Here is a 13726-nt window from a genome sequence, read left to right as displayed (position 1 = left end):
AGCTACTTTTTTAAGGGCTGCAGTATGATGGTCATACCATGGAGCTGGTGGTTTTTCTTTGATTCTCTTTTTTCGAATGAGAGCAACGGCATCCAACGTGCTAGAGCAGACATTGTTCAGGTTTACTATTATAATATCTAGATCTTCACGGTTATCTGCTACATGTTTCATTTGAGACAGGTCTGGAAGAGTGCTAATAAAGCTATCTTTAGTGGTGGAAATTATTGTTCTGGCTAATCTGTAGCATGTTGTAGACTGAGCGGCCCTATCTAGAAGTATTGTGTATGACAGAAGGCAATGGTCTGAAACGGCATCGCTCTGGGGTGATATTTCGGTGTCATTAATATTGAGTCCGAGTGACAGAATTAAGTCTAGTGTGTGATTACGAGTATGCGTGGGCCCTGACACGTTTTGTTTAATGCCGAGAGAATTTAGAACATCCATAAACGCACGTCCTAATGCATCTTTTGGATTATCCACATGGATATTAAAATCACCAACAATAAGAGCTTTATCTACAGTGACTGTAAGCTCAGATAGGAAGTCTGCTATTTCTTTAAGAAAATCTGTGTGGTGGCCCGGAGGCCTATATATGGTAGCTAAAATGAACGAAAGCTGTTTGTTGTTGCGATCAGTTGTTTCCATGTTTAACAGTGTTATTTCGAGCGAGTTGGGTTTTGGGTTGGATTTGTGGTTTGCTTTGAATATTTTGTTGTGTGTTGTGGCTGGGCCACCCCCTCTCCCTTTTGGACGAGGGGCATGTTTATGGTGGTGGTCTTGTGGGGTGGATTCGTTTGGACTGGTGTGGTCGTCTGTTTTGGGCCGGGTTTCTGTTGAACAGAGTGCATCTAGGTTTTGGTCAGTAGTTATTTAATTGATGGTTGGTTCTTTGTTGGTGGGCGATCTAATGTTGGGAGGGCCGAATTTTAACATTTGAGTTTCATCTGTTAATGTATTGTGTTCTAATTTTATGTTAATAAGATTTGTACGAGACGAGGTTAACGGTGCTCTGTATTTATTTGTTCGAGGAACAGACACAGTCGAGATGTGTTGGTACTCTGTTAAAAAAGGCTCTATGTGCTGGGATATATGTGATCTTGACATGTCAAGGCAGCTAACAGACTGATGGGTAAGCCGATCTGTCTGTTTCCTGACCTGGGCCCTGGATAGTCAGACAATATCAAAAGTAAGACTATTGGTCAGATTTCTAGAGAGTATAGCACTTCCTTCCGGGGACGGATGGGGGCCATCTCTCTTTGGCGGGTCGGGTCTTTCCCCGAGGTGCTTCCAATTGTCTATAAACCCTACGTTATGCTGAGGGCACCACTTTGACATCCAGCCATGAAGAGACACTAATCTACTGTAAGTTTCATCCCCCGGTGGGCGGGGAGGGGACCAGAGCAAATTACATTGTCTGACATTGTTTTTGCAATTTCACACACCTCTTTAATAGTATCTTTGGTGATCTCCGACTGGCGGAGTCTGGTGTCATTCGTGCCGGCGTGAATAACAATCTTAGAAAACTTACGGTTAGCATAAGCCAGCACTTTAAGTTTGGATCTAATGTCAGACGCTCTGGCTCCCGGTATACAATCGACTATGGTGGCTGGTGCCTCAATGCCAACGTTCCTGAGTATAGAATCTCCAATAACCAGGGCACCTTTAACAGATGTCTCAGCCGGTGTATTGCTGAGTGGAGAAAATCTGTTTGATATTAAAACAGGAACGTTATTTGGATACCGAATGTGACTATGCCACCTGACAGTCACCCAGTTAGTCAGCCGCCTTGACTCTGAAGTCGGAACCGAGCCATGTGTATTACGCTTAACACTAGGCGCACCCGAAACAGTGTTTGTAACATTAACATTAGCGGTCTTACTGTGCTCAACTAGCGTTCGGATGCGCGCTTCTAGTTCTGCAACCTTCTCCATCAGCCTTACTACTTCAATACACTTAGCACATGTAAACCCCTCTATGCTGACGGAAGAAGCTAAACTGTACATGTGGCAAGTAGTGCAGGTTACAATGACAAGCGGAGTCTTACCGTTTTCATGCTGGGCGATGGCGTCTCTGTTCACCCGAACGCGGTCCGTGAAGCTGCATCGAGATGGGTGCTCGCTCGTTGCGTGCCTCGGTCGTCTCTGGGTGTCTGGAGCCAGGGTGATGTGAGGCACGCTGTACCGCCTGGTACGAATGCCGGGCCACAACTCCTCCACAGCTTCCCGCTCTGGTGAGGAAAGGTCTGAAAAACATACATCGGATGAGTCCGCCATTAGATCGAAAAGGAAGGCAGATTTACAGTAAACAGACAGTGAGCAAGTGCTAACTTCAACCGGCACGTTTGTTGATGCTAGCGGGCTATATGGCTTACACTAGGTGTTTACTAGTGATAGATCGTTTTACTTATTAATACTGTTCAATAATCGTCACGGTAAAGTATTCCTAAGATAAACTAGTACATTATATTATATAGATAGGAACGAGATAGTAAGAAAATAGGATTTAGATGATGAACTCGACGGAGCTCCAATGCACGGAGCAGCGTTTCCCCGTTTGCTGATGCTAGCGGGCTATATGCTAATACTGGGTGTTTACCAGTGATAAATCGTTTCACTTATTGAAACTGTTGAACAATCGTCACGGTAAAGTATTCCTAAGATGAACTAGTAAGTTATATTATATAGATAGGAACAAGATAGTAAAAAAATAAGATTTAGATGAGGAACTCGACGGAGCTCCGATAACAGTGTTGCCACTCTCTTGTGTCTCTCTCTTGCGTCTCTCTCTTCAATAAATTATGTTTATTTAAAGAAGTCTTGAAGCCACACTTGATTCTGAGGAACTACTTTGTTTGGCGGAAGAGTAATATTTTTACTAATATACAACTTATTTGCCGTGTTTTATTTGATGAAATCCTTTATGAAACTCTGAACGCCCTTTAGCTGTTATAAAATGCATTGGTAACTCACTGCCTTTTGAAACTTATTGCATTATGAACAACATATTTACAGTTATACTTAATTTGTAGCCAAGATTGCAAGAAGTGGTTTGCACATCCCGGATAATATTGTGAAATTAAAAATAAACTAAATGATTTCTTTACCTTTCCTTGTGGTTCTTGTAATGTTGGATGAAATTTGAGGTTGTGGTGGTCATTTAAGATATTATTGCATTAGAAAAATTGTGCATATGGTAAATCTTTTTATTTACACAATCCAATTCAATGTCTGTAAAGCAAAAAGTGACTGTTTTCGGAGCTTGACTATGGTCTATATTTGGTGCTCTTGTGCAGTTACAACTTAAGTTCTGCTCAGACTTCATAAGTGGCGCTGGTGCACATTTTTGCATATTAACATCACAATAAATTTTATATTTATATATTATTTATATTTTATATAATTTATAAAGTGTTTGAAAAATATTAAAGTTATTGTTGATTCTTACACCTCAAGTCAAGTCTTAAGCCATCTGCTGTCAAGTCAAGTCATTTTCATACTTTAACCAAGCATGTCTCTAGTGATTTGTGACTTGAGACAAGTCATGTGACTCGAGTCCCCCACCTCTGCATGAGCTCATTTGCATCTAAAAGCACATATCCTAAAATGGCACATTTTTGCTCATACTAAAGTGGAAATTTGAACATGCTATTATAAATTATATGTATTTTGAGCTAAAACTTCACATATGTACTATGTGGAAACCAAAGATTTGTTTTACATCTTAAAAAAGTCCCCTTTTAAAAACTAAAATCTCCCAAATGTGCTGACACACACCAACACTGATGTTTCACAGTGCAATTGGCTGCTTTCATTTGTTCCCATTTGTTCCTGTTATATTGTGGAATATTACATTGTGTCTAAAAATATAACTAAAGTTGTCTGTGCTCCTAAATTTTTGACCGTACTCCTAATTGTTTTTTATTGGAGCACAAGTGCTCTGAAAATTGGAGCACAACTCTGAAATTCAAAGGTCACATATCACAGTTTTATTTTAGGTTATGATGTCTTTAAGAACTATTGAATACATCTATCCTGATGCGATCTAACTCTGCCACTGACTGCAGTAAGTGACTGTAGCTTTCAGCCAGGAGAAGATGTCGTCAGGTGGAGTCCAACTTTCACAGGGTGTTTCGACCCTGAACCACAACACCCTCCAGTTGGCGGGTCTGCAGTGGTGGCCGGTCACTGCCCATCTCCTCCTGGCCCCCAGCTCAGCTCCTCCCTCCTACTCCAAAGCCAGCACGATGCTCTTTCTGCTGCCTCACCCAACCTACGGACAGCTGCCTTCCTCTCCCTTCCTGCTATGACCAGAGCTGTGAGCGTCTTCCACACAGAATGAGCCGGGAAACCCCTACACCCGACCTCAACCGGGAATAGCCAGGTCTGCCACCCTTTGGCCCTGCACTGCTCAACAAGGTCCTGATACTTGGTGGCTTTCCGCTCATAGGCCTCGTCGCACCCGTCTTCCCATGGGACCGTCAGTTCAATCATGATTAACTTCCTTGCCTCTTCAGACCATAAGACCATGTCCGGCCTCAGCGGTGTTTGCACAACCTGGGGGAAGACTAGTCTCCTTCCCAGGTCCACCCTCATCTCCCAGGATTGTGCTGCTTGCAAGAGGCTCTTTTTAGTCTTCTTGGGTGCTGATGGTTTCTCCCCTTCCCTGATGAACTGAATGGATCTCGCCGGCCTTGTACTGGGCTGGCGCTTGTTCTGCCTCTCCCGCTCCAAGATCTCAGCCAGTGCAACAAGAACCTTATCATGGCGCCACCTGTATCTTCCTTGGCTAAGATCTGTCTTGCATCCTGCCAGTATGTGCGCCATTGTTCCCCTCCCTCTACATAACCTACACAATGGGTCCTCCCTCATTCCCCATCTGTGGAGGTTTGTTGGTGATGGAAGAGTGTCGTACACTGAACGGAGCAGAAAAGAAATGCGAAAGGGCTCCAGTCTCCAGATCTCAGGCCACGTGACCTTTCGCTTTGGCAGGTCCCACTTTGTCCAGGCACCTTGCGCTCCAAGCTCGACGGCCCTAGACCTGCGTTTTTCTTCCTCCAGGTATCGGACCTCGGCTTGGATCATGTCCCTCCTCTGCCTTGGGTCTGCTTTTCCCCACTGCTGGAAGTGGGTGGATCCGAGACCTTGCCTCCCTATGCATGGGTTCCCGATGATGTCCTTCAGCTTCAATGCACTCTCAGCTTGCGCCACTGATGTGTCAGCTGCCCATTTCCGTCCCGATCTCGTAGTGACGCCTGCTCTTCTGACTTTTTCATTAGTGGAGTCTTGGTACATCATCACAACCCGACACTTTGCCACCTTGAACTCTTCAACCACTGATGATAGGGGTAGTTGTACCTGTCCAGACCTGGTGTATAGTCCTACTGACGTGAAGCTCGGTGGGACTCCGAGCCACTTGCGAAGGTGTTTGTTCACTCGCCTCTCGACTCCTTCCACTGCTGTCATGGGTACTTCATAAATTGTCAGTAGCCACATGAGTCGTGGTAACAGACCGTGCTGAAAAAGCCATGCCTTGAACTTTCCTGGTAGTCCTGACCCCTCGATCTTCCTCAGCCATGCATCTGCCTGTATCTCCGTCCTGGAAACGTTGCATCTGTCGGTCAGGGATGCGTCATACCATTTCCCTAGGCACTTAATTGGGTTTTCCTCAATTGATGGTATCGTCTCCCCCTGTACTCGCAACTGGAACTTGCTGGTCACTTTCCCACTTCTGATCACCATGCTTCTTGATTTCCTTGGCTTAAACTTCATCCTGGCCCATGTTGCCACGTCGTCAAGAACCTTCAGAATCCATCTTGCTTGTACATGGGTTGAAGTTGTTATAGTAAGGTCATCCATAAAGCCTCTTATTGGAGTTTGGCGGATGCCAGACTCCATTAGTGGCCCTCTGGATTCCTTTCCTGCAGCTGTTATGAGCAGGTTCATTCCCATGACAAACAGGATGGGGGAGATGGTGCAGCCTGTCACAATTCCCTTTTCAAGGTCCTGCCACTGGGTTGTGAAGTGGGCAGTTTTGAATCTTAGTTTGAATCCTCCGAAGTAGCTGGTAATCATACCCCTAGTGTGGTGGGGGATATGGTAATGTTCCATAGCTGCGTTAATGAGGCCATGTGGGATTGAACCGTATGCGTTAGCCAAGTCGAGCCAGACAACCGTTAGGTTTCCTTTGCTCTCCTTGGCCTCCCGGATCAGCTGGTTGAGGATACCTGTATGTTCCAAGCACCCGGAGAAACCTGGAATACCGCCCTTCTGGACTGAAGTGTCGACATATTTGTTCTTCACCATGTAAGTAGTCATCCTTTTTGCCAGGACAGAAAAGAATACCTTGCACTCGACACTTAGGAGAGAGATGGTTCGGAATTGGGTGATGTTGGAGGAGTCCATTTCCTTAGGTACAAAGCACCCCTCTGCTCTTTTCCAGGATGCTGGAATGATACCTTTTGTCCATATCCTTCGCAACAGTTTCCATAACCTGCGGAGGAGCATCGGACATCTCTTGTATACCTTATAAGGTATACCACTTGGTCCCGGGGCAGATGCTGAACGGGCTTTCTGTACAATGTCTTGGACTTCTCTCCATGTTGGTTCACTGGTATCAAGCTCTTCCTCAGGAGTTTCAGCAGTTCTGCTGATCTTGGGGTGTGCACTGCAGGCTTGGTACCTGAGGTCGTCATTGTGGCTCTCCTTAAGGAACTCCTCTACAACTTCCTTAGGGCTGGTCAATCTTCCAGATCTGGCTTCCCCCAGCAGGGTTTTAGTAAACCTGTATGGATCCTTAATGAACTGAGCCCGCTTGGCCTCCTTCTCTTTTCTCAGTTTCAGAGACCTTTCTGCCCTTCTTAGTCTGCAAAGTTGCCCTCGAAGTCCACTGGTTAGATCTTTTATACCCTTCCTTTCTTCAGCACTTGCTGTTCTGAACTGCTTGTTGAGGGTCTTGATCTCCTTCCTCAATTGCAAGATCTCTCTTGCTCTCCTGTTTGGCTGGATTACCTGAGCTTCGCTGCTGCCTTTTCTCTCTTCTGTGCCAAAGCGCTCCCTGGCTATGGTGAGGATGATTGTTGTCATGCTGTCGATTTTCTTCTCTGCTGTTCCTGCTAATGTGGCCTCTAGAATTCGGTCCAGGTCCCCGTCTAGTTGGTTCCATGCAGCGTTGTTGTTTGCTTGGGGCCATCTCACTTTCTCTGTCATAGGTTGGGTGCCTGAGGTAGTGTTAGGAGAGTCCCTCCTGTGGCTTTGGGATGGAGCAGGTGCTAAGAGGTCTCCTGTACTGTGGGGTGCTTCCTGACTGGAGTCCTCCTGCGTCTCACTTAGTGTCTCCACTATGCGCTGCGTCTGCTTCTTCCCTCCTCCACACTGGGTCTTAGATTGGTGTATTTTTATATATATATTTGCAGTTTAAGTACCAAAAACAATCTCTAAATATTTTTTACAGCTCCACTTTCAGGAGCTCTGCTAAAAACAGGTCATTTTGGCCTGTAATAAGTAATATTCATGAGCCTATCTTCTGATAGGCCTGTTGTTTTATACGTAAAATACGCAGTTGAAATAAAGTTACCCATGGAATTACACTAAGTGTTCGTTTCTGGACACTAAATGTTAGGTTAGTAAACCAACAGACACAGAGACTAAGAGATTTTAACCTTACCATGTTTAACTCGATAAACAAACAGACACAAACAAGGCTGCTGTCTGTAACTTTAGAATACAAACAACAGCTGATTTCCAACAGATATTTTAACAAAACCGGTGGCTACCAAAGACTTTAACGTTTCAAAACAAGACGTAAGCATCTAGTTAGCAACACGTTAGCGTTGCATAACTGTTTACAATATATAATTTCAGTTTTCTCTGGCTCCATAATGTAACTTAAAAGTTAGGACTGCTGATAAATCGCATGCGATTGTGACACGCACCGGTTCACTGATTAGTAGTAAATCATCATCAGCTGCTTTCAGAAGCGGCAGCCGGTTCTAAGCAGGTGATGCTGCTTTAGTACTAATCAACGAGATGTGCTTGACAATCGCGTGCAACTTATCGTGCAGCCCTGCTTAAAATGTGTTTAATTACGGGTTGTGGATTTGAGGTCGGATCCAATAAAGTAAAGACTGCAACATCTTTGATGAGTAGAGATTCCTGGAGAAACCAACATTGAACTGCCACACTGAAGCAGTCACTTGTGAAATGTTTAGATCAGACAGCTAAAGTCGAACTATTTGTTGAGAATAAATGAATATTAGCCATTTTTCTCGTATATTAATTTTTTCAGAAGTCTTTGCAATGATTTAGTTTCCTTGGAGTTTGTTTGGCAAAAAAGGGGTGGGACGGTGGACGGTGGACAGTGCTCGTGGTGGAGACTGAAGGCGGCGACTGTCTCTCGGTGCCGTAGCAACTTTACGGAAGTACAAACGAACCGTTTTAACTCACAGCTACTTCAACCAGGCTGTATGAATTTGACTCTTAAATGACTGTTTTGAAACTTATATGGTACTTGCATAGCCCCTAGACCTCAGTTATCATAAAAAAGCCACAAAATTTCAGTTTTGACCATATGTGACCTTTAAAGGTTACAGTAGAGCCCTGGATGGCTACCATTGTTTTCCCTCACTTGGGGACATAGGCACATACACTTATGGCACAAAATTGACAAAATCCTCTTTTTTCCTCTGACGGCATTCTGTAGAAGTATAGCTTAGTATGTCTCCTCATTGGTTAGTGTATTTAGTTGTACAACTATTCAGTATTTAGGCTAAATAAAAGAAATCAGTTACTTCTTAACCTGCAGACAATTGCAGATAAGTGGGGTGTTCCCCTAAGTGAGTGATGTCACATGAAAACTATCAGTTAACCGCATTTTTCTAAATTGTATTTGTTTTGAATCTATTTTTTAGGTATGCTGATATCATGGTTCATCGTCTGTTAGCAGTGGCTATTAATGCAGACAGCACATACCCTGATTTGATGAACAAACACAGGCAGTCAGCCCTATGCAACAACCTTAACTACAGGCACACAATGGCCCAATATGCACAGAGAGCCTCTGTGGCATTCCACACTCAGGTAGATGACCAAAACTAACTTTAAAACTAAAACTTCTATAACTACAGTAATGTTCCTTAACATGGTGTCTGCCTTCTTGACCCTTTAGCTGTTTTTCAAGAATAAGGGAATCATTAATGAAGACGGATTCATTCTATTTGTAAGAAGAAATGCTATCATCATCCTCATTACTAAATTTGGATTCGAGGGCACTGTGTTCTTTGAGAACAAGGTCAAACCTAATCCTCATCTAAGCTTCAACTCAGAGGTACATGTGATTTACGTCTGATCAATTTGTGAAATTGATAGCCAGCCTAATGTAGCCTTACATATCATATTTATCTGATGTTTCTGTATCAACATTTATTGGTTAATTCCTGCTCTTCTTCTCTCAGAGTTCCACTCTAACAGTGGAGGGACATACGTTTCACATGTTTGATAAAGTCAAAGTGACTATCAGCCTTGACGCTTCCAACATCCAGCACCAGAGGATCAGAATGGCACTCATTGAACCAGTGGTAGGTTTTTTAAATAATCTTGGCATTTGATTGTAAATGGCATGTAAAATAAAATGTGTGCCAAACTGTATAATCAAATAAACAATAAGTTTGGTACATTTGTTTGTATTTGAGCAGCTATTTTTTACTGGTGTTAAAACTTATTTTGAAACATTTGATATTTAACCCTCTGGCGTCCAACCATTTTGGAACACTGGCAGAGGTTTTGACATGCTCTTACATTTGGTCTTATTTCAGTTGCTTTAAACATATTAATGGCTAACATCACATAACATTGCATTCAGCACAACCTGTGCTAAAATAAGTAAATGATGTTTATGCGTGGTTAGTGAAGATAAAAAAATAAAATAAATAAGGCCAAGGAACACATACTAAAAAAAATTTCACCAACAAAAAAGTACTGGATCTTCTAGAGTTGGGAATTTGCTACAAAAAGATGTAAAAACCATTGTACCCACTCACTGACATGAAACAATATATTGATTTAACTTTTGTAAGACACTTTTTGTTGTGTAAAGGTTAAATGCAAATAAAGTGTCAATGGTCATTAATATTGATGTGATTCACACATGGAGATAAAGACCCAACCCCCTAATGCCTCAATGAGTTGTGCTAGAATGAATTTGAGGAGACTTAAAGAGAAAATGTTTTGCTTGTAGTTTAACAAAAAATAGTATACAATCAAATCTAAATAACAAATATAAAATGTACATTTTGTACACATACATTTTAGCAGACAACTTTGTGTCACTTTGGAAAACAGTTCCTCAAGATACAAGTTAACATCACATGACTGGCATTTCCAAAGTCTTTATACAAGCAATGTTAAGAAACTGAAACTTTGAGTGATACACAACAGAGCTTTGCTATGAGCTGTTACATAAAGTTATATGGTAACATGAGCCACATGGAGTTTAAGTCCAAAAAGTGTAAATATGTCTTTCCACTTCATGGTTTTTTGACTAGAGGAATACAGACCTGTAAGAAAGTTAAACAGCTCTTAGCATATATTGCTCACCGAAGTACTGTAACAATCAGCCTTATCGGATGAGTCACAAATAGATAAAAGGGGTCAGATTTAACTGTGTGAGACTAAAAGAGTTAAAATGATGAGACAAACAAGTGTAATCAACTTAAATAAGTGTATTTACAAACAAGGTACTTAAAACAACACACTAAAACTCAAGACTGTTAAAAGAAAGTAATGTAAAAACCAAACCTAAAGCAATCTAAAAGTCCAAGTGTTCTCCGAATAGAAGTGTAATCCACAAAATGTGTCTGGAAGGGTAAATCCACATAGAAAGAAACTCCACAATCCAGCAGTGGTTTAGCTTTAGCATATGCTATCAATGTGCTTCTGCTGCTTCCTTTTATAGAGGGTATGCATTGATGTCACTTTTCCACGTGACCACACCTGAACTCGCCCCAATCGAGTGGCAAACCTTCAACAAAATGGCTGGCTTTAATAGCGGCTGCGGCGCAAATGCTAGTAAAACTGACTGTTATCAGCTTAAATTGGATTGAGTTGGACTTGATAGCAGAGGGGGACAATACTTAGTTACATTAGTTACATTTTCAAAGCATCTGTGCTTTATTAGGATGTTTGTATTGGGAAAAATTCACTACTTTCTAAAGCATAGAATCATACTGTGTATTCTTTAATATTGCATATTAAAATTTACTGAATTTTGGAGGATATTTGTGCCGTGTTAACCAATCAGGAGCTTGCTTTAGTAGTGACGTGATAACAGGAAGCGAGAAGAAGCCCCTCCCATGACGCGAATTTGTGAATGTCTTGAATGACTAGAATTTCATACGCGAATGAAGTAAACTAAAAATGTTCAAACATGAAACTACGCGCGAATAGCGCGTTTTTGCCGCCTCTTCCGTGGCTGGTGTGAACACATAGTAAGCGCGTATAAACTGTTTAAAGCAACACTATGTAGTTTCCATGTAGAAATGACTTACAGCTCCCCCATGTGGTTGAAAAGTGCAACAGTGCCTGGTATCAGACACTCTTTTGCAGGCAGGGGGAGGAGCGGGGCTGTGTTTCCTACCCTCCATCGCCACTTTCAGAGTGTGCTTGTAGCAGCTAGGAGGCTGCTCAGGTTGCAGCAACAGTACAATTTGTTCAGTTAAAAGTCGTTCTATCACTGAAATAATTTTAGAGACATTATTTAAAGGTAAAAAAACTACATAGTGTTGCTTTAATAACTGGGTAATAATAATTTTTGCTATGTGAATTGGAAGGTGAGACGGAGAAAAGATGATGATTATTATTACACCTACTACTGCCGCTGTAATATTTTCGTTGTACACTAATAAATATATAAATGAAGATGAAGCACTTATGTCACGAATATTATTATCCTCCAGTCGGTCTTTCATTGTACTTTAGAGGTAACGTTAAAGATGAACGCTGCTTTATTCTTCCTCATTGTCCAGACATAACTGAAGATCTTCCTCACGTGTGTGTATAATGTTTATCATCCAAACACCAAGTCAAGTCTTTAAGTCTTTGAAAGGCGATTCTGTTAAAGAAAATAAATCTTCTGGCAGTGAACTTTGAGCTTTATCATTTACAGGTATTATTTATGCTATTATAGCAACATTACACACTAACTAGGGTTTATAAAATGGAATCAGAAAGAACGTGACCTTTAAAAGTACACCTATATGTGTCATGTTTGTGTGATGAGTATTCACAGAGTTTCAGTTGATTTTTGTCTCTTTTACCCTTTACAGTTTCAAATGATGTATAACACATGAGTGTATGGTTATTAATGGAGTATTTTAAGTTGATTCTGCTTCAATGAGGAGAAAACGCGGCGCCGCGTTTTTGAACCCCCAGGGTTTTAAAATATTTGAAGTTCTTAGTGTACAGAGTCACATCATACAGAGTTAAATCTCTATAGCTTTTATTGGTAGAGGACATGCTTTAACCTCTGGCAAGATTTTTGACAAGATTTTTTATGGGGCGGCAGTGGCCTAGTGGTTCATGTAGGTTATCAACAAACCGGAAGGTTGGTGGTTCAATCCCCGGCTCCACTGGACCAAGTGTCGAGGTGTCCTTGAGCAAGACACCTAACCCCAGCTGCTCCCGACGAGCTGGCTGGCGCCTTGCATGGCTGACACCACCTTCGGTGTATGAATGTGTGAGTGAATGGGTGAATGTGAGGCTAATTGTAAAGCGCTTTAGATGGCCATAGGTCTGTTAAAAACGCTATATAAATGCAGTCCATTTACCTTTTTTTTTCAAGATTTCATATGGATGTAAAGTTCTGTTTTATGTGTTTTGTCACTTTCAGATCCCTGGGATTAGTGTATCTTTGCCCGAGACCGAACCAGAGGCCAAAAAACTCAAGCTGAACTGCTAACACCTCATCTTGCTACTCAAAGAAAAATCTTAATTGGCTATACATAACCAGAAAAGCTGTTTCTGTTCATAGTATTTTCAGAGGAACCCTTATAGTTAAACATGACTTAACTTTTTGTAATGTACTTGTACTACATGCTAATGAAGCCATTCCCTGCAGTGCACTATAGAATTCAAGTATGTTCTGGTTTTGTCATCTCTGCATGATAAAGTCCAGGATCAGCAGTTTATTGTCAGTAAAGAAATCTAAAATAAATGTGTGTTGGAGAAAATGTATTTCGTATTGCATTTTTGAATGTTTTATGTTACCATTTATGAATGTACAATCACTTGCTTAGAATCATATTAAGTCTGACTAGCTACTTAGAAAAACTGCCAATGTAAAATAGTGCGTACAATGTTCTTTTATTATCATATGACCTTTGGCAACTGGATCATCAAACTGCATCATCAAGTTACTATCTTGTTTTTGGGAAAATGTAGTCAATACTATTTCTCTAGACATAGTAAAATGTATGATGTTGTTGCAATTATGAAAGTCTGTGAGGTTCGACCTTCGGAATGAACCGAGTGAACCAATGATTAAAACCTAAATAAAAACAGTCCGCAGAGAGGCTCAATTCGAGAGACAGTTGAATGTTTCTTGATAAGACAACTCAATCTGGGTTCTCCCTGCAGAATATTATAACCTCATTCGTGGTCTGAGTGCGTCTTGTTTTTGTTAAGGTTCATAAGTATTTTAAACCTGACATGTGTTTTTCTTTAAGGAATGGAAAAGG

The 13726-nt window shown here is 41.6% G+C and overlaps 1 protein-coding gene across 2 annotated transcripts in view; it reads left to right on the top strand.

Moving 5' to 3' along the window:
• dis3 (DIS3 exosome endoribonuclease and 3'-5' exoribonuclease) overlaps positions 1-13219 on the top strand; it is a 232895-nt gene extending 219676 nt beyond the window's left edge. For both annotated transcript variants that reach the window (XM_073863687.1, XM_055205264.2), the window contains 4 exons: positions 8906-9074; positions 9163-9321; positions 9449-9571; positions 12880-13219. In XM_073863687.1, coding sequence (XP_073719788.1) covers positions 8906-9074; positions 9163-9321; positions 9449-9571; positions 12880-12948 — 520 coding nt within the window. In that variant the 3' untranslated portion in view covers positions 12949-13219. The remainder of the gene's footprint in view (positions 1-8905; positions 9075-9162; positions 9322-9448; positions 9572-12879) is intronic.
• Positions 13220-13726: the final 507 nt, after the last annotated feature.

Source organism: Misgurnus anguillicaudatus, chromosome 3 (genome assembly GCF_027580225.2).
Source record: "Misgurnus anguillicaudatus chromosome 3, ASM2758022v2, whole genome shotgun sequence".
NCBI lineage: Eukaryota > Metazoa > Chordata > Actinopteri > Cypriniformes > Cobitidae > Misgurnus > Misgurnus anguillicaudatus.
The sequence above is the reverse complement of the archived record's forward strand: the minus strand, read 5'-3'. Positions and strand labels throughout refer to the sequence as shown.